General features: G+C 42.6%; 1 protein-coding gene across 7 annotated transcripts in view; it reads left to right on the top strand.

Annotated features, from left to right (window-relative positions):
- LOC110494585 (inositol 1,4,5-trisphosphate receptor, type 1b) overlaps positions 1 to 25,239 on the top strand; it is a 157,106-nt gene extending 131,867 nt beyond the window's left edge. For all 7 annotated transcript variants that reach the window (XM_090206110.1, XM_090206109.1, XM_090206108.1 and 4 more), the window contains 2 exons: positions 20,095 to 20,256; positions 21,635 to 25,239. In XM_090206110.1, coding sequence (XP_090062236.1) covers positions 20,095 to 20,256; positions 21,635 to 21,724 — 252 coding nt within the window. In that variant the 3' untranslated portion in view covers positions 21,725 to 25,239. The remainder of the gene's footprint in view (positions 1 to 20,094; positions 20,257 to 21,634) is intronic.
- The last annotated feature ends 539 nt before the right edge of the window (positions 25,240 to 25,778 follow it).

Raw genomic sequence — 25,778 nt, 5'->3', positions numbered from 1 at the left:
TTATAGAGCTGTTATCTTCTGAATAAACTCTTAAAGACCTAGTAATATTTTACATCAATAGCAGTCAATATCAATCGTCATCTTAATTCAGTCTCATCTGAAAGATGTAAATTCTTGGTTTTCTGCACGAACCCTGGCTAACAATTTGAGTCAGGAATACAAAATTGTGTTTAATTATTTATTTACTAAATAACTAACTAATCACACAGAATTACACATACACGTAATTAAAACATAACTTGATTACAAATTACGTCATAAAGGAAACATCCCATTCGCAACCAAAGCTCACGCTGATGTTGGCTTCGTTCTGTAGTTATTATCTGAACCATTCTGATATCGGACCGTCGTCCTACATCCTCGGAACAGGAGGTTATATTGTCGTCAACCTGCACCAGGTTGCAGGCACAGGTTACAGTTTGGAGTTTTACCGGAGCTTTACCTAGAAAATACTTATAGATGACCTGGAGCCAGTGGGTTTGGAATACAAATATGTAGCGAGGACCAGCCAACAAGAGCATACAGTCACAATGGTGGGTAGTATATGGGGCTTTGGTGACAAAACAGATGGCACTGTGATAGACAACATCCAATTTGCTAAGTAGGGTGTTGGAGGCTATTTTGTAATTGACATCGCCAAAGTCAAGGATCGGCAGGATAGTCAGTGTTACGAGGGTATGTTTGGCAGCATGAGTGAAGGAGGCTTTGTTGCGAAATAGGAAGCCGATTCTAGAATTCATTTTGGATTTCAGATGCTTAATATGAGTCTGGAAGGAGAGTTTACAGTCTAGCCAGACACCTAGGTATTTATAGTTGTCCACATATTCTAAGTCAGAACCGTCCAGAGTAGTGATGCTAGGCGGGCGGGCGCGTGCGTACAGCAATCGGTTGAAGAGCATGCATTTAGTTTTACTAGCATTTAAGAGCAGTTGGAGGCCACGGAAGGAGTGTTGTATGGCATTGAAGCTCATTTGGAGGTGTGTTACCACAGTGTCCAAAGAAGGGCCAGATGTATACAGAATGGTGTCGTCTGCGTAGAGGTGGATCAAAGAATCACCCGCAGCAAGAGCGACATCATTGATATATACAGAGAAAAGAGTCAACCCGAGAATTGAACCCTGTGGCACTCCCATAGAGACTGCCAGAGGTCCGGACAACAGGCCCTCCGATTTGACACACTTAACTCTAGCTGAGAAGCATTTAGTTAACCAGGCGAGGCAGTCATTAGAGAAACCAAGGCTGTTGAGTCTGCCGATAAGAATACGGTGATTGACAGAGTTGAAAGCCTTGGTCAGGTTGTTGAAGACTTCTGAACAGTACTGTTTTTTATCGATGGTGGTTATGATATTGTTTAGGACCTTGAGCATGGATGAGGTTCACCCGTGAACAGCTCGGAAACCGGATTACATAGCGGAGAAGGTACGGTGAGTTTCGAGATGGTCGGTGATCTGTTTGTTCACTTGGCTTTTGAAGACTATAGAAAGGCAGGGCAGGATGGATATAGGTCTGTAACAGTTTGGGTCTATTGTGTCTCCCCCTTTGAAGAGGGGGATGACCGCGGCCACTATCAAATCTTTAGGAATCTCAGATGAAATGAAAGAGAGGTTGAACAGACTAGTATTAGGGGTTTGGACAATGGCGGTGGATAATTTTAGGAAGAGAGGGTCCAGATTCTCTAGCCCAGCTGAGTTGTTGGGATCCAGATTCTGCTGCTCTTTCGGGACATCAGCTGTCTGGATTTGGGGGAAGGAGAAGCGGGGGAGGGGGCTTTGGCCAGTTGCTGCGGGGGGTGCAGAGCTGTTGTCCGGTGTTGGGGTAGCCAGGTGGAAAGCGTGGTACACTGTAGAGAAATGCTTATTGAAATTCTCGATTATCGTGGATTTATCGGTGGTGACAGTGTTACCTAGCCTCAGTACAGTGGGTAGCTGAGAAGAGGTGCTCTTATTCTCCATGGACGTTACAGTGTCCCAAAACTCTTGGGAATTAGTGCTGCAGGATGCAAATTTATATTTGAAAAAGCTAGCCTTTGCTTTCCTAACTGATTGTGTATATTGGTTCCTGACTTCCCTGAAAAGTTGCATATCGCGGGGACTATTCAAAGCTAGTGCAGTGCGTCACAGGATGTTTTTGCGGCAACAGTGAGAGACTTATTTCTGGAGAGATGGATTTTTAAAAGTTGTAGCTCGAACAGTTTGGGCATAGACCTGGATTGTAGGACAGAACTCTGCAGGCTATCTTTACAGTAGATTGAAACTCCGCCCCCTTTAGCATTTCTGTCTTGACGGAAAATGTTATAATTGGGGATGGAAATTTCTGAATTTTTGGTGGCCTTCCTAAGCCAGGATTCAGACATGGCTAGGACATCAAGGTGGCGGAGGGTGCTTAAGCAGTGAATAAAGCAAACTTATGGAGGAGGCTTCTGATGTTAACATGCATGAACCCAAGGCTTTTCCGTTTATAGAAGTCAACAAATGAGAGTGCCTGGGGACACACAGGGCCTGGTTTAACCTCTACATCACCAGAGGAACAGAGAAGGAGTAGGATAAGAGTACGGATAAAGGCTAAACGAACTGGTCGTCTAGTGCGTTCGGAACAGAGTCTAAATGGAGCAGACTTCTGGGTGTGGTAGGATAGATTCAGGGCATAATGCACAGACAAGGGCATGGTAGGGTGCGAGTACAGTGGAGGTAAACCTAGGCATTGAGGGACGATGAGAGAGGCTGCATCTCTGGAAGTGCCAGTTAAGCTAGGTGCGGTCTCCGCATGTGTAGGGGGTGGGGCAAGGGAGCTAACCGAGGCATGTAGAGCGGGGCTAGGGGCTCCGCAGTAAAACAAAACAATGAGAGCTACCCTAAACAACAGTATACAAGGCATATTGACAATAGAGGGAGGCATAAAAAAATCACAGGTGTTGATTGGGAGGGCTAAGACAACAACGGGTAAACAGCTAAGACAACATGGTTAAATGGTGATGAATGGGCAAAGAGGGTCAGTTAGCAACACACAAGGCCTGAGTTTCGAGGCTGGGGCTGACAGATAAACAAAATGAAGTGCCGTGTTAATGAACAGTCCAGTAGGCATTAGCTGTGTAGCCGAGTGATCATAGGGTCCAATAAGCAGCAATAAACTAAACCGGGAGCCGCTTGGCAGTCGTCACTATGCTAGCCCATTGGGAGACATGGCGCTCAGAGAGTTAGCAGGCCGAGGCTATGAGCTGGGTCCTCACCGACATCAATGACTCAGAGGCCGGTTGAGAGCACATCGGCCGAATTACGTCAGCAGACCAGTCGTTTTGGATCGGCAGGGCTTCTTGTCGACAAAGGGTCCAGGCCAATAGGTAAGAGAGGTATTGCAGTTGGTGTACTACGTTTCCTATCCGGGGGAATGGGAAGGGGCCTAGCTTGAGGCTAACTGGTGCTTGCTTCTGGACAAGAACGTTAGCCACGGCAGCCACTCGGTAGCAGCTAGCTAGCTGCGATGATCCGGTGTAATGGCCCAGGGTATGCGGCAGGAATCCGGTGATGTAGTGGGAGAAAAAAGCAGTCCAATATGCTCAAGGCTGACATCACACTGTGCAGACAGACCGATATTATCCGGGCTAAAGCAGCTGGTGACTGTGCTAAAGGTAAAGACTGCTAGCAGTAACTAACGATGACGAAATAGATAGTAGCTAATTAGCTGGCTAGCCTCTGAAGGCTAGCTTCTGTTGGAGGGTCCAGTTATAAGGTCAACAACAAAAAAATTGCAGATCCATACGACGTTGGGTGAGGCGGGTTGCAGGAAAGTATATTTTATTCGAAAATGAAAAAACAGATTGAAATATATGTATATAGAAAAGCAAAAAAAGCTGAATATTTACACGGGACAAAAACGGGACAAAAACAAACATGTCTTGCTGCTATGCCATCTTGGACAAGGAAAAAACTTTATCTTGTCCTTGGCCTATATCCTAATCTGACTTTGGTGCAGGTCATGTTGTTCTTCAAATTACTGTCTCTGGTAAACACACACTATATCAAAAATAGAAAGTGTCCAGATACATATACTGTATAATTTATTAGATGATGCTTACCCAGAGACACTTGTCTATGTTACGGTGCGTGAATGAGGACCCAAAAGCGAATTAACTTAAACAGAGCTTCTTTAATTACCAAACATAGGTAGGCTCAGACGGACCGGCAGATTCCGACAGGACAAGACAAGGTTACAGCAAACATGACGACAGTCTGGTTCAGGCATGAAACACAACAAACAAGAATCCGACAAAGACAGGAACAAAAACAGAGAGAGATATAGGGGACTAATCAGAGGGAAAAAGGGAACAGGTGGGAAAAGGGGTGACGAGGTGGTTAGGAGGAGACAAGGCACAGCTGGGGGAAAGAGGGGGAGAAAAGGTAACCTAACAACGACCAGCAGAGGGAGACAGGGTGAAGGGAAAAGACAGAGACAAGACACAACATGACAGTACATGACAGTACCCCCCCACTCACCGAGCGCCTCCTGGCGCACTCGAGGAGGAAACCTGGCGGCAACGGAGGAAATCCTCGATCAGCGCACGGTCCAGCACGTCCCGAGAGGGAACCCAACTCCTCTCCTCAGGACCGTACCCCTCCCAATCTACGAGGTACTGGTGACCACGGCCCCGAGGACGCATGTCCAAAATTCTACGGACCCTGTAGATGGGTGCGCCCTCGACAAGGATGGGGGGGGGGGGGGGGAAGACGAGCGGGGGCGCGAAGGACGGGCTTGATGCAGGAGACATGGAAGACCGGGTGGACGCGACGAAGGTATCGCGGAAGAAGAAGTCGAACTGCGACAGGATTAATGACCCGAGAAATACGGAACGGACCAATGAACCGCGGGGTCAACTTGCGAGAAGCCGTCTTAAGGGGAAGGTTCTGAGTGGAGAGCCAAACTCTCTGACCGCGACAATATCTAGGACTCTTAGTTCTACGCTTATTAGCAGCCCTCACAGTCTGCGTCCTATAACGGCAAAGTGCAGACCTGACCCTCTTCCAGGTGCGCTCGCAACGTTGGACAAAAGCCTGAGCGGAGGGGACGCTGGACTCGGCGAACTGAGATGAGAACAGCGGAGGCTGGTACCCGAGGCTACTCTGAAAAGGAGATAGCCCGGTCGCAGACGAAGGAAGCGAGTTGTGGGCGTATTCTGCCCAGGGAAGCTGTTCTGACCAAGACGCAGGGTTACGAAAAGAAAGACTGCGTAAGATGCGACCAATAGTCTGATTGGCCCGTTCTGCTTGACCGTTAGACTGGGGGTGAAAGCCGGAAGAGAGACTGACGGAAGCCCCAATCAAACGGCAAAACTCCCTCCAAAATTGAGACGTGAATTGCGGACCTCTGTCCGAAACGACGTCTGACGGAAGGCCATGAATTCTGAAAACATTCTCGATGATGATTTGTGCCGTCTCTTTAGCAGAAGGAAGCTTAGCAAGGGGAATGAAATGAGCCGCCTTAGAGAACCTATCGACAACCGTAAGAATAACAGTCTTCCCCGCTGACGAAGGCAGTCCGGTGACAAAATCTAAGGCGATGTGAGACCACGGTCGAGAGGGAATAGGAAGCGGCCTGAGACGGCCGGCAGGAGGAGAGTTACCGGACTTAGTCTGCGCGCAGACCGAACAAGCAGCCACGAAACGACGCGTGTCATGCTCCCGGGTGGGCCACCAAAAACGCTGGCGAATGGAAGCAAGCGTACCCCGAACGCCAGGGTGGCCGGCTAACTTGGCAGAGTGAGCCCACTGAAGAACGGCCAGACGAGTAGGAACGGGAACGAAAAGAAGGTTCCTAGGACAAGCGCGCGGCGACGGAGTGTGAGTGAGCGCTTGTTTTACCTGCCTCTCAATTCCCCAGACAGTCAACCCGACAACACGCCCCTCAGGGAGAATCCCCTCGGGGTCAGTGGAGGCTACTGAAGAACTGAAGAGACGAGACAAAGCATCAGGCTTGGTGTTCTTAGAGCCCGGACGATAAGAAATCACGAACTCGAAACGAGCGAAAAACAGCGCCCAACGCGCCTGACGCGCATTAAGTCGTTTGGCAGAACGGATGTACTCAAGGTTCCTATGGTCAGTCCAAACGACAAAAGGAACGGTCGCCCCCTCCAACCACTGTCGCCATTCGCCTAGGGCTAACCGGATGGCGAGCAGTTCGCGGTTACCCACATCATAGTTACGTTCCGACGGCGACAGGCGATGAGAAAAATACGCGCATGGGTGGACCTTGTCGTCAGAGAGGGAGCGCTGAGAAAGAATGGCTCCCACGCCCACCTCTGACGCGTCAACCTCGACAACGAACTGTCTAGAGACGTCAGGTGTAACAAGGATAGGAGCGGATTTAAAACGATTCTTGAGGAGATCAAAAGCTCCCTGGGCGGAAACGGACCACTTAAAGCACGTCTTGACAGAAGTAAGGGCTGTGAGAGGAGCTGACACCTGACCGAAATTACGGATGAAACGACGATAGAAGTTTGCGAAGCCGAGAAAGCGCTGCAGCTCGACGCGTGACTTAGGGACGGGCCAATCAATGACAGCTTGGACCTTAGCGGGATCCATCTTAATGCCTTCAGCGGAAATAACAGAACCGAGAAATGTGACGGAGGAGGCATGAAAAGTGCACTTCTCAGCCTTCACAAAAAGACAATTCTCTAAAAGGCGCTGGAGGACACGTCGAACGTGCTGAACATGAATCTGGAGTGACGGTGAAAAAATCAGGATATCGTCAAGGTAAACGAAAACAAAGATGTTCAGCATGTCTCTCAGGACATCATTGACTAATGCCTGAAAGACAGCTGGAGCGTTAGCGAGGCCGAAAGGAAGAACCCGGTATTCAAAGTGCCCTAACGGAGTGTTAAACGCCGTCTTCCACTCGTCCCCCTCCCTGATGCGCACGAGATGGTAAGCGTTACGAAGGTCCAACTTAGTGAAAAACCTGGCTCCCTGCAGGATCTCGAAGGCTGAAGACATAAGAGGAAGCGGATAACGATTCTTCACTGTTATGTCATTCAGCCCTCGATAATCTATGCAGGGGCGCAGAGACCCGTCCTTCTTCTTGACAAAAAAAAACCCCGCTCCGGCGGGAGAGGAGGAGGGGACTATGGTACCGGCGTCAAGAGCTACAGACAAATAATCTTCGAGAGCCTTACGTTCGGGAGCCGACAGAGAGTATAGTCTACCCCGGGGGGGGGTGGTTCCCGGAAGGAGATCAATACTACAATCATACGACCGGTGTGGAGGAAGAGAGGTGGCCCTGGACCGACTGAACACCGTGCGCAGATCGTGATATTCCTCCGGCACCCCTGTCAAATCACCAGGCTCCTCCTGTGAAGAAGAGACAGAGGAAACAGGAGGGATAGCAGACATTAAACATTTCACATGACAAGAGACGTTCCAGGAGAGGATAGAATTACTAGACCAATTAATGGAAGGATTATGACAAACTAGCCAGGGATGGCCCAAAACAACAGGTGTAAAAGGTGAACGAAAAATTAAAAAAGAAATGGTTTCACTATGATTACCAGAAACAGTGAGGGTTAAAGGTAGCGTCTCACGCTAAATCCTGGGGAGAGGACTACCATCCAGGGCGAACAAGGCCGTGGGCTCCTTTAACTGTCTGAGAGGAATGTCATGTTCCCAAGCCCAGGTCTCGTCCATAAAACAGCCCTCCGCCCCAGAGTCTATTAAGGCACTGCAGGGAGCTGACGAACCGGTCCAGCGTAGATGGACCGACAAGGTAGTGCAGGATCTTGAAGGAGAGACAGGAGTAGTAGCGCTCACCAGTAGCCCTCCGCTTACTGACGAGCTCTGGCCTTTTACTGGACATGAAGTGACAAAATGACCAGCGGAACCGCAATAGAGACAGAGGCGGTTGGTGATTCTCCGTTCCCTCTCCTTAGTCGAGATGCGGATACCTCCCAGCTGCATGGGCTCAGCACCCGAGCCGGCAGAGGAAGATGGTAGTGATGCGGAGAGGGGGGCGACGGAGAGCGCGAGCTCCTTTCCACGAGCTCGGTGACGAAGATCAACCCGTCGCTCAATGCGAATAGCGAGTTCAATCAAGGAATCCACGCTGGAAGGAACCTCCCGGGAGAGAATCTCATCCTTTACCTCTGCGCGGAGACCCTCCAGAAGACGAGCGAGCAAGGCCGGCTCGTTCCAGCCACTGGAGACAGCAAGAGTGCGAAACTCAATAGAGTAGTCTGTTATGGATCGATTGCCTTGACATAGGGAAGACAGGGCCCTGGAAGCCTCCTCCCCAAAAACAGATCGATCAAAAACCCGTATCATCTCCTCCTTAAAGTCCTGATACTGGTTAGTACACTCAGCCCTTGCCTCCCAGATTGCCGTGCCCCACTCACGAGCCCGTCCAATAAGGAGAGATATGACGTAGGCGACACGAGCAGTGCTCCTGGAGTAAGTGTTGGGCTGGAGAGAAAACACAATATCACACTGGGTGAGGAACGAGCGGCATTCAGTGGGCTCCCCAGAGTAACACGGCGGGTTATTGATTCTGGGCTCCGGAGATTCGAAAGCCCTGGAAGTGGCCGGTGGATCGAGGCGGAGATGGTGAACCTGTTCTGTGAGGTTGGAGACTTGGGTGGCCAGGGTCTCAACGGCATGTCGAGCAGCAGACACTTCCTGCTCGTGTCTGCCTAGCATCGCTCCCTGGATCCCGACGGCTGAGTGGAGAGGATCCGAAGTCGCTGGGTCCATTCTTGGTCGGATTCTTCTGTTACGGTGCGTGAATGAGGACCCAAAAGCGAATTAACTTAAACAGAGCTTCTTTAATTACCAAACATAGGTAGGCTCAGACGGACCGGCAGATTCCGACAGGACAAGACAAGGTTACAGCAAACATGACGACAGTCTGGTTCAGGCATGAAACACAACAAACAAGAATCCGACAAAGACAGGAACAAAAACAGAGAGAGATATAGGGGACTAATCAGAGGGAAAAAGGGAACAGGTGGGAAAAGGGGTGACGAGGTGGTTAGGAGGAGACAAGGCACAGCTGGGGGAAAGAGGGGGAGAAAAGGTAACCTAACAACGACCAGCAGAGGGAGACAGGGTGAAGGGAAAGGACAGAGACAAGACACAACATGACAGTACATGACAGTCTAAATTGAAGGATCATGTGAAAGAATGAGTCACTATTATCTAGATATGTACAATAGATTGCTGTAATCCTCCCCAGACACACCTGTCTAACTTGATGGATCATGTAGTCATCTGTTTTAGTGGAGTCTTTTAGCTAGCTAGCTAAACAATGAATCCATAATCCCAACCCATACGACTAGCAGTAGCAACACTTTTGCCGTTCTCCATGGCTAATGTTATATCTTTCAAAAAAGTCACGGTAGCAAGGATTATCTACACATACTGAGCAGCTCATGTTATAAACAGAAGCATGCTACATTGCAGACCAATCCGAACTCATCTCTCGGCATGTCCGACCCATCCATTATCTCAGCCAATCATGGCTAGCGGGAAGTCTTTTTCTGAGTCTAAACCAACTAGGCTCGCAATTTAACAATTTAATTAATATTTACAGATGGCATACAAGCTTGTTATTAAGGCATATGAAGTTCACCTGTTCCAGAAGGCATTTCTGCCAAAAAAAAACAAAATTTTGACAAATGCCTCTCAAATGCCTAATTTGTTCTTAACAGTCTTGCCTAGTTAAATAAAAGTTAAATAAAAAATAAATGAACATATTTTGAAGTGTATGTCACATACACTTCAAAATATGTTCATTTATTTTTTATTTAACTTTTATTTAACTAGGCAAGACTGTTAAGAACAAATTCTTATTTACAATGATGGCCTAGGAACACTGCCTTGTTCAGGGGCAGAACGACAGATTTTTACCTTTTGTCAGCTCGGGGATTTGATCTATCAACCTTTCGGTTACTGGCCCAACGCTCTAACCACTAGGCTACCTTCTGCCCAAAGTTAGTGCAGGGCTCTCTAACCCTGTTCCTGGAGAGCTACCCTCTTATAGGTTTTCAATCCAACTCCAGTTGTAACTAACCTGATTAATCTTATCAACTAGCTAATTATTAGAATCAGATGCGCTAGATTATGGTTGTAGCGAAAACCTAACAGGGTTGGAGAGCCCTGTGTTCTAGTGTAATAGGTTTAATACTGTATAATAGACTAATTCTATTGATCCATTTTCCCTTCTTACTCTGCTGGTTAACCTAACAAGTATAACAGTGTCAGATTCTGCTTGTTGTTGTGAAGATGCCTCAGATGCACAGAGGGGATTGAAGAGATCAGGGGGTGTAAAAGAAGTCAGACAACTCTGACAATGACTGGGACTGACGTCAATGGCAGAAGGCTTTAGCTGAAATGTCGGATTGAAGGTGTAAATTGATGATGCTTGACTCCGGTCCACCAGAATCTGTTTCCTTCATTATTTTTGAGGCCCACGCTCACTGCTCCAAGATGCATCCGCATCTTGATTTGAACTTTGAATCGCATTGATAAGAAAATGCATTAGAGTCATTTCAGAAGAAGGGAGAGTGAGGAGTTTTTTTGCTGTGTTTTGCACACTGTTACTATTTGTTTGTTAGGTCTAGTTTGAAATGTGAACTGTGTCTTTAATTTGCATAGAAGAATAGTAGATGTAGTGGCTTGCCTGTGACGTTTCTGTTGCTGTCAAAACCACACAGCTTCCTGTTTCTCTGTCATGGCCCTTGTGGTTTTAATAGTGAAAAATGCACTTCTTTCATTTCCATTGAACCATTTTGAAGATTAACTTAATGTCAGCGTTGACCGCACGCGGTCTGAGACTTACTGGAAGTGTTTTCACTTGTAAACACCCAGCCCCCCAAACACACTGGTTTGGGGGGCTGGGCTGTTAAACTGACTCTTGACACAGATGGCAAAGGGCAGAATTAAGCAATATTGCTGTACGTTACGTCTCTGCTCCCCTCTCGTCCAAGATTAGCCTGGCACTTTTGATTGAAATTGATTGCAGACAAACAAGGGTCTAATTCTACATTCAGCAGTATGCTAGCATAGGAAACTAGTATACTGTGTCTATTGGGGGTGCGTCTCTAGTATATTATAGTATGCAGACATCCAATACAGAATGTACTTGATAACATGCGGGACAGCAGCACTGTGTGATTTTGGATGTTCAGGAAGTGGAGCATGCACACAGCACTCCTTTCCTCCTCGCAGAATGAGTACATGTCTCTGTGTGATTCCCCTGTCCTGCTGTTTGTCTGATCCAGGACCAACCTGTGGCCCACTGCAGTCGCCACTCTCACCCCCCACTTCTCAGACTACACCACTGAAACCAAGGGACTTTTCCATCCATGCAGCTGTGCTCACAACAGACACAGGCCACAGTGCAGGTGCTCCCCAGCACCCTCCTGTTCAGGCAACACTGTGCTTCTGTTAACTGTTGGGTCTGTAGTAAGGCTAATTGATAGCGTAATGCTATTTTGTAAGGTGAGAGAGTGCATATGCATGTAGCTAAAGGAGTGACTATTTTGTATGGTGTGTGTGTCTACGCACTTGTGTTTTTGTTGAAGGGAACTCCAGACAGACCCATTCACACGGCCTTGGCTTGTTTGAGGTCAGGTTCAGACAGTGCACAATAACATTGGTATGTCGTGGCCTAGTGCTGGAGGAGATGGAGGGGTGAAAGAATGCGTTTGGAGTGACCCTTGGCTGCTCGCCTGGATGATTGCAGCAACCCTTTCACTGTCTCAAGGCTCTAAAGTGACTGGCTGCCACTCATACTCTCCACGTGTAAAACTGTATGTACACTGTGTGCACTAGGCAGACCTTGTGCAGTAGAGCAATTCCACGGTAACAGAATGACGCTGAGGCTCACTTCACTTTAAACGTATGCCAAACAAAAACCATTGATTGCCAAGTTAAACCATACAACACTATGCACAAGGACTACTTTGAACAATTTCCACCAAAAATGTTACAGAAACACATTTACTGGAACAACAGTGCAGTTTGGTAACAGAATGACAGTAAAATCTCCCTCAGTTTTTTATGTGACCACATTTTCCAAAAATGATATGATATGACACCTTGAGTTTGAAAAAATCTATTCTGATTATTGAACTACAGTAAGTGAAGTGGATCAACACCCGGTAACATATGGATGGTAACAGAATGACATCATGGGTCTGTGATCTATACTATACAAAAATGCATAATTATGAATGTCATATTCTTCATGGTGATGTATCCTGAATAGGTACACAAAGGTAGAAAGAGGCATTGTCCTCCTTTGCATGTTTGGGTATTATTCTACACATTGGCTATTATTCTAATTAGCTCTCCCCCAAACAAGACTACATTTGGTTGGTCCGGGCCGCATCAAATCTGTACCAATCATAGACGTCTATGTTTCACAAGTTTGGACCTCACAGTAGAGCAGAGCAGAGTAGAGTACAGCAAAGCACAGCAGAGTAGAGTACATCCCAGTACAGCACAGCACAGTATAGTTCAGTAGAGTAAAATACAGTTCAATAGAGTATAGTTCAGTACAGTAAGAGTAAAGTTCAGTACAATACAGTAAATTATACTGTAATCTACTCTAGTGTGCTCTGCTGTATTAAACTCTTTACTGTACATTACAGTACCTTACTGTATTGCACTGACCCATACTCAAGTTTACTGTACTGTACTGTGCTCTACTGTACTGTGCTGTCCAAACTTGTGAAACAGATGTCTATGATTGGTATACATTTGGACTGACCACATTTCATCTACTTTTCAGCGTCCATAGACCTCCGTTGTCGGTCGGTGCTCAGTGGGTGAGAGGGCTGGTTACAGTAAATGGAAAGAGAGGGGACTCATGGGTAGGGGTCTGTAAGAGCCGGGAGAGGTGACATTAATTGGAGAGAGAGAGAGGGAGAAGTTGTCTCAACTGTTTTCACACTCTTGCTTTGACCACCATGCGACAGAAAGAGAGATAAACAGTTATGAGCTGAACGTAACAGTATGCCAAGGGAGGACAGTAGCAGGTATTCCAACTTTTTGGGAACAGAATGACAAGACATTAAGCAATATTTCTTAAACTTACAGAAGGCAAATCATTTCTGTAAAACTAAATATCAATGTTGATAATACCTTTTAAGACTTTTTCTGCTAGATTTTTTCTAAGACATCTTTTCCAGCTCTTTGGCCAGAAATCAAAGCCTTTGCTTATTCCTAATTTTTAGGATGCCTTAATAAACACTGGATGTACAAAACATTAAGGACACCTGCTCTATCCATGACAAAAGGGGGTGGGGGGTGCAACTCAATATTAGGAAGGTGTCCTTAATGTTTATATACACTTAGGTTTCATTTGACTCCAAACTGTGCTCCTACGAACTTCATATGTTTGTGCTCATGTGGGTTTTTACACGGAAAAGCCCAGTACATTTTCTCTTTTATGCACAGATAGAGCCCAACACTCTTAGACAAAAAGGGTTTCAAAAGGGATCTTTGGCTGTCCACACAGGAGAACCCTTTTCGGTTCCATGTAGAACCCTTGTTGGAAAGGGTTCTACATTGAACCCAAAGCGGTTCTTCCTAGAACCAAAAAGGGTTATTCAAATGGTTCTCCTATGGGGACTGCCAAATAACCCTTTTAGGTTCTAGATAGCACCTTTTTTTCTAAGAGCATAGGGGTGCTGAAGAACCTGCCCTTTTGCCCTCTTGATCATTTGATTGGTGGTGTAAAAAAAAAAAGTGTAATTCTATTTTTTTGTCTATTTTCTCTATTGTAACTTTAAATACAATGAATTGTCTATCAAAGTAGATAGCTTTTCATGAACTGATGAATCTTAAGAAATATGAAATAGTTCAAATCACAATGCGGATGCACCTCGGAGAAGCGATTGGTGGGCCGCAATAATAATGAGGGCCACAGATACTTGCAGACTTGAGTCAAGCACCATCAATTTACACCTTCAACCCGACATTTCAGCTAAATCCTTCTGCCATTGACGTCAGTCCCAGTCATTGTCAGAGTTGTATGACTTCTTTTACACCCCCTGATCTCGCCAATCCCCTCTGTGCATCTGAGGCATCTTCACTACAACAAGCAGCATCTGACACTGTTATACTTGTTAGGGTAAAAAGCAGAGTAAAAAGGGAAAAGGGATCAATAGAATTAGCCTATTATACAGTATTAAACCTATTACACTAACACAGGGATCTCCAACCCTGTTCCTGGAGAGCTACCATCCTGTAGGTTTTCTCTCCAACCCTGATCTAGTGCATCTGATTCTAATAATTAGCTGGATTAAATTCAGATTTTCGGTCACTGGCCTACACACAATATCCCATAATGTGAAAGTGGAATTATGTTTTTTTTAAAACATTTTTACAAATCAATTAAAAATGAAAAGCTGAAATGTCTTCAGTCAATAATCATTTAACCCCTTTGTTATGGAAAGCCTAAATAACTTAAATAAATGTTTTTAACAAGTCACATAATAAGTGCAATAATAGTGTTTAATTAACATGATTTTTGAATGACTACCTCATCGCTGTACCCCACACATACAATTATCTGGAGGTTCCTCAGTCGAGCAGTGAATTTCAAACACAGATTTATCCACAAAGACCAGGGAGGTTTTCCAATGCCTCACAAAAAAAGGACACCTATTGCTGGATGGATATATTTTCAAGCTTAGTGGCAGCTGCATTATGTTATGGGTATGCTTGTAATTGTTAAGGACTGGGGAGTTTTTCAGGATAAAAAAGGGAATGGAGCTAAGCACAGGCAAAATCCTAGAGGAAAACATGGTCCAGTCGGCTTTCCACCAGACACTGCGAGATGAATTCACCTTTCAACAGGACAATAACCTAAAACACAAGGCCAAATCTATACTGGAGCTGCTTACCAAGAAGACAGTGAAAGTTCCTGAGTTATACACCCAGCAACTGTGCTACTGTCAACAATTTAATTACGCTTTTTTGCCAACGTTTACTGACACAGGCCATATTCAACGGGTGTTGAGCGTTCATAAATTTGTCAGTTATTCTGCGCTCTGGCACACTCAGACGAGAGTGCTGTGAAATCGGAGTAGATTGCCAGAGCGAATTTACCAGCTACGTCTATCAACATCAATCGCAGTGAAATCATAAACATTCTATTGAAATGGATACTTGCATAGTGGAGTATTTTGTTATGACATGTAACTAGCAAGCTAAACAATGAACCATAATTTAAACTCATGACGTTACTACCCTTCATGAATCTGCTGGTATCTAACCAACCAGGTTCAATATTAGCTAGCTAACATTAGGATATAACTAGCAAAACAAATGACTCTGAGATATGAATAATATTACTACACAAATCATACACGTAACGTTAGCAAGCGAGCCAGCCAGCTAACGTTAGCTAGCTAGCTAGCAGTACATTTGAAATGAAAACGACTTTCTGACTAAATTTGAAACGTGTAATATCTGAAAATGGAGCTAGCTAGACTATCTTACCCGTATACATGGATGGATGCTTCTCCCTCTCTGTCACGGATTCCATGGTTGCCCTTAGTTTGAAGGTGTAATTCGGAGACAGGTGTTTTCTCCATCTCCTTAGCTATCAAACTCTAATTCCACAGCACTTATGCTGTTCTACTATGCAATATATATTTTTAAAAGCCATGTTAGACAGGATTACCAACAGTACACATACTGACCAACTCAAATAGACAGAAGCATGCTACATGGCAGACCAATCCGAACTCATCTCTTGGCATGTCCAGCCCACTCATTATTTCAGCCAATCAGGGCTAGCAGGAAGGTTGCTTACTTTTTCTGTGGCTAAACCAACTAGGCTCATAATTGAACAATTGTATTCGTATTTAACGATGGCATACATATTTGTTATTAAGACACATGAAAGTTTACCTATTCCAGAAGGCATTTTGATCAAATAAAATAAAAATTACTTGCAAATGGCTCTCCTGTGACGTGCGACATATGCTCAGTTTCCTGAAACGAGCAGAGGTGTAAATAACCTAATTAAGTAAAAATACTTTAAAGTACTACTTTAATCGTTTTTGGGGGTATCTGTACTTTACAATACTATTAATATTTTTGACTAACACCCAAAAGTACTTGTTACACTTTGAATGCTCAGCAGGACAAGAAAATGGTCTAATTCACACTTATCAAGAGAACATCCCTGGTCATCCCTACTGCCTCTGATCTGGCGGACTCACTTAACACATGCTTCATTTGTACATTTTGTCAGAGTTGGAGCGTGCCTCTGGCTCTCCGGAAAGAAAGAAAAACTAGAAAATATGGCCGTCTGCTTTGCTTAATATAGGGAATATGAAATGATGTATACTTGTACTTTTGATATTTAAGTACACTTTAGCAATTGCATTTACTTTTGACACTTAAGTATATTTAAAACCAAATACTTTTAGACTTTTACTCAAGTAGTTTTTTACTGGGTGACTTTCATTTTCTATTAAGGCATTTTTACTTTTACTCAAGTATGACAATTTGGTACTTTTTCCACCACTGGAAAAGAGCCACATTTATGGTCAGTTTACATATATATTATATATTATATTATATATTAGAGGGTATTTATGTCAAAAAGTTGTATAATACACTGTACAATAAACTGTAAACTAATAATTGTATTACATAATTTCTGATATCACATGCCTTACTTTTATATTCCTGCATAAGTAAAATCAGGATTATGCCTGTACTGCCATTCATTCCAATTAGACTGGTTTGGATTACTCCCTGGCCTATATGGGTGCCATTTTAAACCCATTCTGGAACTTTGAGGGTTCTAGTAATTGAATAGGATCTCTATTGTTCATTCTAAGTAAATGATGTGTTCTCTGTTTGGCCCTCACACATTCAACAAGGCAAATGGTAGACCTGACTGTGTTTTTAAGGAAGTTAAATTGGAACTCCCTGGTATGGAAAGTCCCCAAATGTAATTCTATTACATTGTATTATAGACTTGATTTGTGCACACAGAGAGTGAAACAAAGAGTTGCTTATTTGAAAGAAACACAAGTCAAAGCAGCATATGTATACCAAGTGAAGCCTTAGCTAACTAATACATTTGATGTCATTTGAGTTACATTAATGTGCAAGGCTTTGTCCCCCCCAAAAACAAAGGGTATTAGCATGTTAGTGGTGAAATAAAATAAAATAAGTGTATATCAGAAATTGTACTGCATTAAATGAATGACAACATGTATGAAAATATTTATTTTTCCCTGAGCAAGCAATTGTAAAGATTTGATTGATGTTTAAATTGTAGCTTATTTGATCAATTCTGAACATTAATAGGGTTGTACAGCTACCAGTAATTTACCAGTAAGTTACCGGAATCTTCTGTAATTCTGGTCATTTTAATTTTTATAAAAATGTGTTCATATATAGTATTTTCTTCATAAAAAAATAATCTGTGTCCATATTGTCAATGACTTTCTAGTGGATAGACCATATTGTTCAAAAGAAAAGGGCCTAATTAATGAAAAGAAAGCATCTAATCAACAATGGCATTTTCTTTTATTAACTCTTCCAACTATAGATTTTTTTCACAACTGCCATGTTTGGCGCCAAAACATTTACAACAAAGACATTTTGACATAGTAAAATAAATAAATGAGTAAAAAAAAATCATGCTGAATCCCTCATATGGTATTTACTAAGTTAATGGTAAATATTTAGGATAATGTTTTAATTATATTTTAAAATCATCTTATTTTATATATTTTACATCTGTTAAGGCCACACAGAGGGCCAAATATAATTAGACTTGTGATAATCTGAAGTCATATGCTAAAATTCCCAAAGCTCATTGAAAGTTAATAAAATTCTTGTAGTTTACAAGTAAACTTAAACGTTTCCAGTAATTTACCCTCTCTTTGCAACCCTAGATATACAATATAAAATTAGTATACAAAAGATTAGGAACGACTGCTCTTTCCATTACATAGACTGACCAGGTGAATCCAGGTAAATGCTGTGGTCCTTTATTGATATCACCTGTTAAGTCCACTTCAATTAGTGTAGATTAAGGCAAGGAGTCAGTTTGAAGAAAGATTTTTAAGCCTTGAGACAATTGAGACATAGATTGTGTATGTGTGCCATTCAGAAGGTGAATGGGCAAGACAAAATATTTACAGTTGAAGTCAGAAGTTTACATACAGTTAGGTTGGAGTCATTAAAACTTGTTTTTCAACCACCCCACAAATGTCTTGTTAACAAACTATAGACTATAGTTTTGGCAAGTCAGTTAGGACATCTACTTTGTGCACGACACAAGTAATTTTTCCAACAATCGTTTACAGACAGATTATTTCAATTATAATTCACTGTATCACCATTCCAGTGGGTCAGAAGTATACATACACTAAGTTGACTGTGCCCTTAAACAGCTTGGAAAATTCCAGAAAATTATGTCATGGCTTTAGAAGCTTCTGATAGGCTAATTGACATCATTTGAGTCAATTGTAGGTGTACCTGTCGATGTCTTTCATGCCCTACCTTCAAACTCCGTGCCTCTTTGCTTGACCTCATGGGAAAATCAAAATAAATCAGCCAAGACCTCAGGATAAAAATTGTAGACCTCCACAAGTCTGGTTCATACTTGGGAGCAATTTCCAAATGCCTGAATGTACCACGTTCATCTGTACAAACAATAGTACGCAAGTATAAATACCATGCGACGACGCAGCCATCATACCACTCAGGGAGGAGATGCGTTCTGTCTCCTAGAGATGAACGTACTTTGGTGTGAAAAGTGCAAATCAATCCCAGAACAGCAGCAAAGGACCTTGTGAAGATGCTGGAGGAAACGGGTACCAAATTAACTATATCTACAGTAAAACGAGTCCTATATCGACATAACTTGAAAGGCCGCTCAGCAAGGAAGAAGCCACTGCTCCAAACCCGCCATAAAAAAGCCAGACTACGGTTTGCAACTGCACATGGAGACAAAGATCGTACTTTTTGGCTGGCCAAAAATGTTATGTTTGGAGGAAAAAGGGGGAGGCTTGCAAGCCAAAGAATACCATCCCAACCGTGAAGCATGGGGGTGGCAGCATCATGTTGTGGGAGTGCTTTGCTGCAGGGGGGACTGGTGAACTTCACAAAATAGATGACTTCATGAGGGAGGAAAATTGTGGATATATTGAAGCAACATCTCAGGACATCAGTCAGGAAGTTAAAGCTTGGTTGCAAATGAGTCTTCCAAATGGACAATGACCCCGAGCATACTTCCAAAGTTGTGGCAAAATGGCTTAAGGACAACAAAGTCAAGGTATTGGAGTTGCCATCACAAAGCCCTGACCTCAATCCCATAGAAAATGTGTGGGCAGAACTGAAAAAGTGTGTGCGAGCAAGGATGCCTACAAACCTGACAAAATTCACCCAATTTATTGTGGGAAGCATGTGGAAGGTTACCCGAAACGTTTGACCCAAGTTAAAACAGTTTAAAGGCAATGATACCAAATACTAATTGAGTGTATGTAAACTTCTGACCCACTGGGAATGTGGTGAAAGAAATAAAAGCTGAAATAAATAATTCTCTCTACTATTATTCTGACATTTCATGTTCTTAAAATAAAGTAGTGATCCTAACTGACCTAAGTCAATTAATTTTTAATAGGATTAAATGTCAGAAATTGTGAAAATCTGAGTTTAAATGTATTTGGCTAAGGTGTATGTAAACTTCCGACTTCAACTGTAAGTGCCTTTGATCGGGGTATGGTAGTCGGTGCCAGGTGCACCGGTTTGAGTGTGTCAAGAACTCCAGAGCTGGCGCATTTTTCTTGCTCAACAGTTTCCTATGTGTATCAAGAATGGTCCACCACCCAAAGGACATCCAGCCAACTTGACACAACTGTTTTGAACACTCAGCGTTTTTTTTGGAAACATTTTTACAATATGTACTTATTACAGTGTAAGGCATAGTAATGTGAAGTGTTACCAAATATTTTCTATAACTTTTATAATTATGATGAGAGACCGGAATTAAAATGTATTGCCCTTATTTACAGTGTTTCAACAAATGTTCTAGTCATGCTTGAATAACATATCTCCTACCTCTGTTCACCAGGAGCACAACCTGGACTGGTTTCCACGGATGCGGGCCATGTCCCTGGTATGTAGCGATGCGGACGGGGAGCAGAATGAGATCAGGAGCCTGCAGGAGAAACTGGAGTCCACCATGAAGCTAGTCTCCAACCTCTCTGGACAACTGACCGAGCTCAAGGAGCAGGTGAGGGGGCCATCTAGCCTCGTAAAGTGAACTGATCATAGTCTGTATAGATATTGATATGAAAATAATTTTTATTTTCCATATATTTTGTGTAGCATTTGATGTGTTTAATGGTAACTTGCCTTGTTCAGTTCAATAACATTTTTCATAAATCATTTCATCAAACTCGGCACACTGTTTCCTGTAAATACAATACTATTTTGGTCTTTCAATGAAATGAGAAGTGTTTGAGGATACGGGTGGTATCTAGACCCAGACAGGAGGAAATGGTTGTTGTATGGCTAATGGTTTAGATGAGGACACAACTACCCTTTCCCCTTGATTTTTCAGGATTAAATATCTCCATAAATAAATCTTTGTTTGGTTGATGTCTACTTAGTTTTTCAAAATTCTTTCACATGTACACTAACATCGACCAAATTTAAAATGTTACTTTAGGAGTTTAGTTGACCGACAAATTCAAACTTAACTGTGCTTTTACTTTTAGATTTTTTTCAGTCTTATTTTCCCAGAAGTCAGGGCAGTGCCCCCCCCCCCCCCCCTTACCCGGAAGGTTCATGAGCATGCTCCATGGCACTCAAAAGTGGCACACAAACAAGAACATCGTCTCACAAACAACAGACCCAAACAAGAGCTCCCTCTGTTACATCATTCCAATGAAAATTGACTTAATTAGTTTGCTGTGACACAAATAAAGAGTCACATTCTACTATAACTGAGTTTAGCCAGTGGCCACCCCTATGGCTCTCTATCGTAATACTATAATGCTGCTCTTTCTAGCACTTCCCGACATCTAATAATGATTTCCTTTATAATGCTCAACTCATGATGACCAACAGCATTGTTATGAGGGTATTTGTATTGCCGTTGCAATATTAAGATGACAAAGAAAACATTTTTTTGTTAAACTTATTTTGTTTGTTTTAGAACTTTAATTGATTTAAAATAGTTGTTGTCCCTATTGCCATAAAGGCCAACATCTTTCATTATTACTCATGCGCCTGGCTTGAAAGTTTCACTATTGGTCTTTTCTTTTGGTCTTTTGGTCTTTTCTTTTGTTTCCTGTGGTTTACTTGTTGTTAGAGGAGATGACATTCTGAAAGGATAGAGGATACGTTTCAAATGAAACCCTGAAACCCTCCCGTCAAAGCCAAAAGCTCTCAGCACATTGCTGTGCAAAATTTGCAGGCACGGGCAGTTTATACTTTTGTTTCTCTGAACAAGAAACGTAGTAGCAGCTTGTTTGGTGGTACTGTAAGTGTCAGACACAGACAACCTATATCCCACCCATAGAAGTTACAAAAGCAGCAGATGTACAGATACAGGAAATGAGTAATGAGTAAATAACCTAGCATCTGTCCTGTGTGTTGTCCTCTAGATGACAGAGCAGAGGAAGCAGAAACAGAGGATCGGACTGTTGGGTCATCCTCAGCATCCTCAACATGCCAACCCCCAGCAAACTGCGTGAGGCTGAGGCAAGGACGCCCCCCCTACCCAACCACAAGACCCAGGGAGAGCTACTTCTACTGCTTTGTGTTTGAATAGGGAACAGATTGCAGAGTCTTCACTTAGTGCTCCTTCCCGTCCTGCATATATACTGTAGCTACCAAATGTGTTTGTGAAGCGTAGCACATTGAATTAGCTAGTCAAATAATTGTAATATGTAGGTTAGCCTACAAAGGTATAACTCAAACAAAATCACTCACCATGCCCAGGCAACCCATCCTTTTTCCAGTCCAGTTGGGATCTGTGCCAAATGTTTTCTATGTAAAAATGTAAGTGAATTCTCATTACATGGCCTTTACTGGGTGAACTTGAAATACAGCAGAGCAGGGCCGGCGTTATGGGCGGGCTGTAGGGGGCCTGGTCCACCCTACCGTTCCTCCTTGAAATATTGATGATTTATTTGACTGAGAAGTCAAAGACGCATCAATCTCAGATAAAGCATCCGAGCGAAACAGCGCCCCTCTGTCTCCGTATGTGTAGACCATATATCTGATGCTGTCTGAACAAAAGGAGTATGTCATGTCATACTTTTTCTGGCCAGACAGCATCAGATACATGGGCTACACGTAGTAATACAGAGTGGTGCTGTTTCACTCAATGGTTTCAGCAGAGAGGCAGAGGTGAAGCAAGAGGGCTCACTCTCGCCACAAATCTGTCCTGAATGCGTTTCTATGGGCATAATATGCAGACCTAAGCTTGTTGCCTGCATTCCCACAGTGACTCGCACTGTTAGGGCGGAGACATGAGCATCTCGTCATTATATACAGACATCTAGTTTCAGCCACTTGCGAATTACAAAGAAAAGTTGGTGGGTAAACAGTGTACTGTTAGCTTCCCCTAAAGTAAATTGATGTTTTGCCAAAATTATATAATGATTTCTGTCTAAATAAAATAATAGTAAATACTTTACCAGAGATCATGACTTAGCCACAGAGGATCATTTGTTTTTTTGTTTTTTTAGATAGCTGTGGATTATTTCAAATCACAAGTGCATAGGCCTGTGCCTATTAGGAAAGCCAGCCATTTGGGCAGAGTACGTGGCAAAAAGCCTAGCTAATTATTGAATTGTGGCTGTCAGCGGAAAAACATCTAAAATGTGTGAAGATACTGTGTCTTGAGTATAATTTAAAATGTTGAGACAAGAAGCAGAGGGGTATGGCGAAGATATGGGCGTCTCTCTCCAGAATGCATGCACTCAGCTCTCCAGAATATGCTCCGCTGTCTCCTGTGAATTCTTGCTCATTCATTGTGTGAATGGTTTTCCCTTTGATCATTTATTTTGATAAATTCCCCATTACACATGTAACCAGTAGGCCTAGTAAATGTACTGTTAATCTCTGTTATTTGGTTACATTAATTTCTGCAGTCATTTACTGTTCTCATTCTCAGAGTGGAAACATTGTTTACAGAGTTCACAACCTGCTACACTTGTGAGAAACAAGTTTTGGTTTATTTCATAACCATAATTTTAGAAGTTTTGTCATTGTATTTTGTTTGGAGTGCTCCATGTGAGCAATGAGCATGTGAGTGGTTTCTCTCCCCTGATAACGTTGAGGGAGCGCCTGAGCACGCCAACCTGCTGAGTTGATGCAATGTTGCACTAGCAAGTCAAGACAGATAGATAGAAAGAGAGGCAGGCAGGTACAGTAGAGCGATGAATGTGATTGAAATAACCTGAATTTTCTTCAGGATATTTTCTACAGTTTTTATTTGTCGCTTTAGGCCTATGTATTTTACTTAGTTGACGATGGAAGTTGTTGGCCTAGGTGCTGCATTGGCCTATAGGCTATCTCTGAACTCTGTGTTAATTTCTTTAGCCTATAAACTATAAAAAACAAAGGGAGTCGCACACTCCATATATAAACTCTCAGTAATTTATTGGGTAAATCACCAACGTTTCGGCGTGACTCTCTATATTTTTATAGTTTATTCGCCATTAGTCAGTACCTCCACACAAAATACGTTTTCTGGATGTGCGCCAGCTCATGTTTATTTTATACATTTCTTTAGCCGCCAATGGATCACAGTGTATCGATGTGTCCATTTGGCAGAGGCTGATGCTCTTGCATTGGTTGAATTTTAACTTTTAGATTTTTGTCATTTTAATTCAGATTTTTATGATTAACCACGTAACAATAATTTTGAGAAACAAAAACATTATTATGAAAATGAAACTGTTCCACAAAATGTGCATATACAAATAATCATAACTGATACGCAGATAGGTAGAAATGGCGGGATAAATTGTAAGCTTTCCCAAACTTGAAACTCACAAGCTGCCTATGGCCTTTATTATAACACCCACCAACAAAATTTGTGCAAGCGCGTGCACGCAAGAGGTCCTGTGAAAAAAATGGGTCCGCCTATAGAAATTAAATGCCTGTCCAACTGATTCGTTCTGGCGCCGGCCCTGCAGCAGAGCTGTACCGGACACAGGAAGATGTAGTGCGACGTGAAATGGCACTGGGATACATGGAAATAAACATCTTTTTGTATTTACTACTGGTATAGCAAGCAGTATTTAATGTCTTATTTTTGTATCCTGTGCAATATCACTACTTTAATATGCAAACTCCTTGGTGTGTGAATTTAAGTTGTTCCTAAAGTAATGTCTTATTTAATAGGGACAGAACTTTTTTCCACATGGGAGCTTTATTTTGTATTATTTTGCTTTTAAATGAAATAGGGACCTGTTGGACTTCACATATGAAAATGACTCCATGTAGAATAGCAGTTGGTCAGACAGATTAAGCATTGTTCTGGCCTTTCTGATTTTACTTGTTTTATTTCTTTCAGAAGGTTGCATAAAAAGTCTTAAATGCACTTCATAGAGATAGTATATTGTCTGAGAGCAAGTATAGGTCTTGTTTTCGGTATCATTTCTGCAAATAAGATTGTGTCCTGTCTTGTACTATTTTATGGTATTTGCTTTCTTATATAAAACTGCCATTTAAAGCTTTTAGGATACTTGCTTTTCTTCATCCAAACAAATGTATTATGTAAAAATGTCATCATGCTGTTATGTTTATGAATCATATTTCCACATTGTCTTGCACTACATATGATTAGCATCTGTCATCAAGGTTTATCCTCTTGTAATTATAACACCTGTCATGTGTGTCATTTGTCCCTTTAAGACCTTTTTTGTTCTGATTTACTACTTGTGACAAAGCCACTATCTTTTTCCTTTGTTTTATCATTCACCGCAGATTTCTGTTCTCAATGCAGCTGTTTATTTGATATATTATTATTTATTGATTTGTATTGTTGTACTTATGTCGCTTAAGCACTATGTCGCTTAAGCCATTGTTTTTTTGTATAGGGACCCATGTTTTCAGAAAAGTAATGTGGAATTTAAAATCAGTGTTACTGAAAATGAATGTGCAAAGGACTAATTTTAAAGATTTAACCACTGTTAGAATTGTAAAATAATGTAGAATTGTCTAATAAAATATATGTAATTCTCCTTTACATCCACCACTGAATTGTGTCACTACATTGTATGCTACTGGGCTACCATATGAAGGGAAGCTGTAGTCCAGTCTTCTCGTGTCCCTCTGCTCACTGTGTAAATGGACAGTCTTGTAGTCCATTGTAAAATCTAGCTGAAAAGGTCAGAGGTAACTTCCCCACATTTTTCACCTACTTATGCAGTGTCTGCTTCTGTTAAAGAAATATTACTTTATTTGTAGTCAACTCTTTGTAAGTATTGTCACAAATATTGATGAATTTATACACAGTATATAGTATATGCGGATATGCTGGTGCACCGAAGAGTGTTGGAGATTCAGATCCTCTCAGGGTGACAATTGAGTTATTCAGAGAAACGGAGCATGTTAATAAAATATGAATAGACTTGTGCGTGTCTGTAGACTTGAGAACATCAGCAAGTTTACAGAGTAACCAAACGCAAAGGCACAAAAGGAGCTTTTAATTGTCCAGCTTCATTGGTGGACTTTCCTGCAGTATTTTCCACATACCTAAGGTTTATTAAACAGCAGTGGTGGAAAAAGTAC

This window comes from Oncorhynchus mykiss, chromosome 17 (assembly GCF_057628025.1).
Source record: "Oncorhynchus mykiss isolate SJ-2025 chromosome 17, ASM5762802v1, whole genome shotgun sequence".
Classification (NCBI taxonomy): Eukaryota; Metazoa; Chordata; class Actinopteri; order Salmoniformes; family Salmonidae; genus Oncorhynchus; species Oncorhynchus mykiss.
Note: the sequence above shows the minus strand (reverse complement) of the source record. Positions and strands in the feature narration are given on the sequence as shown.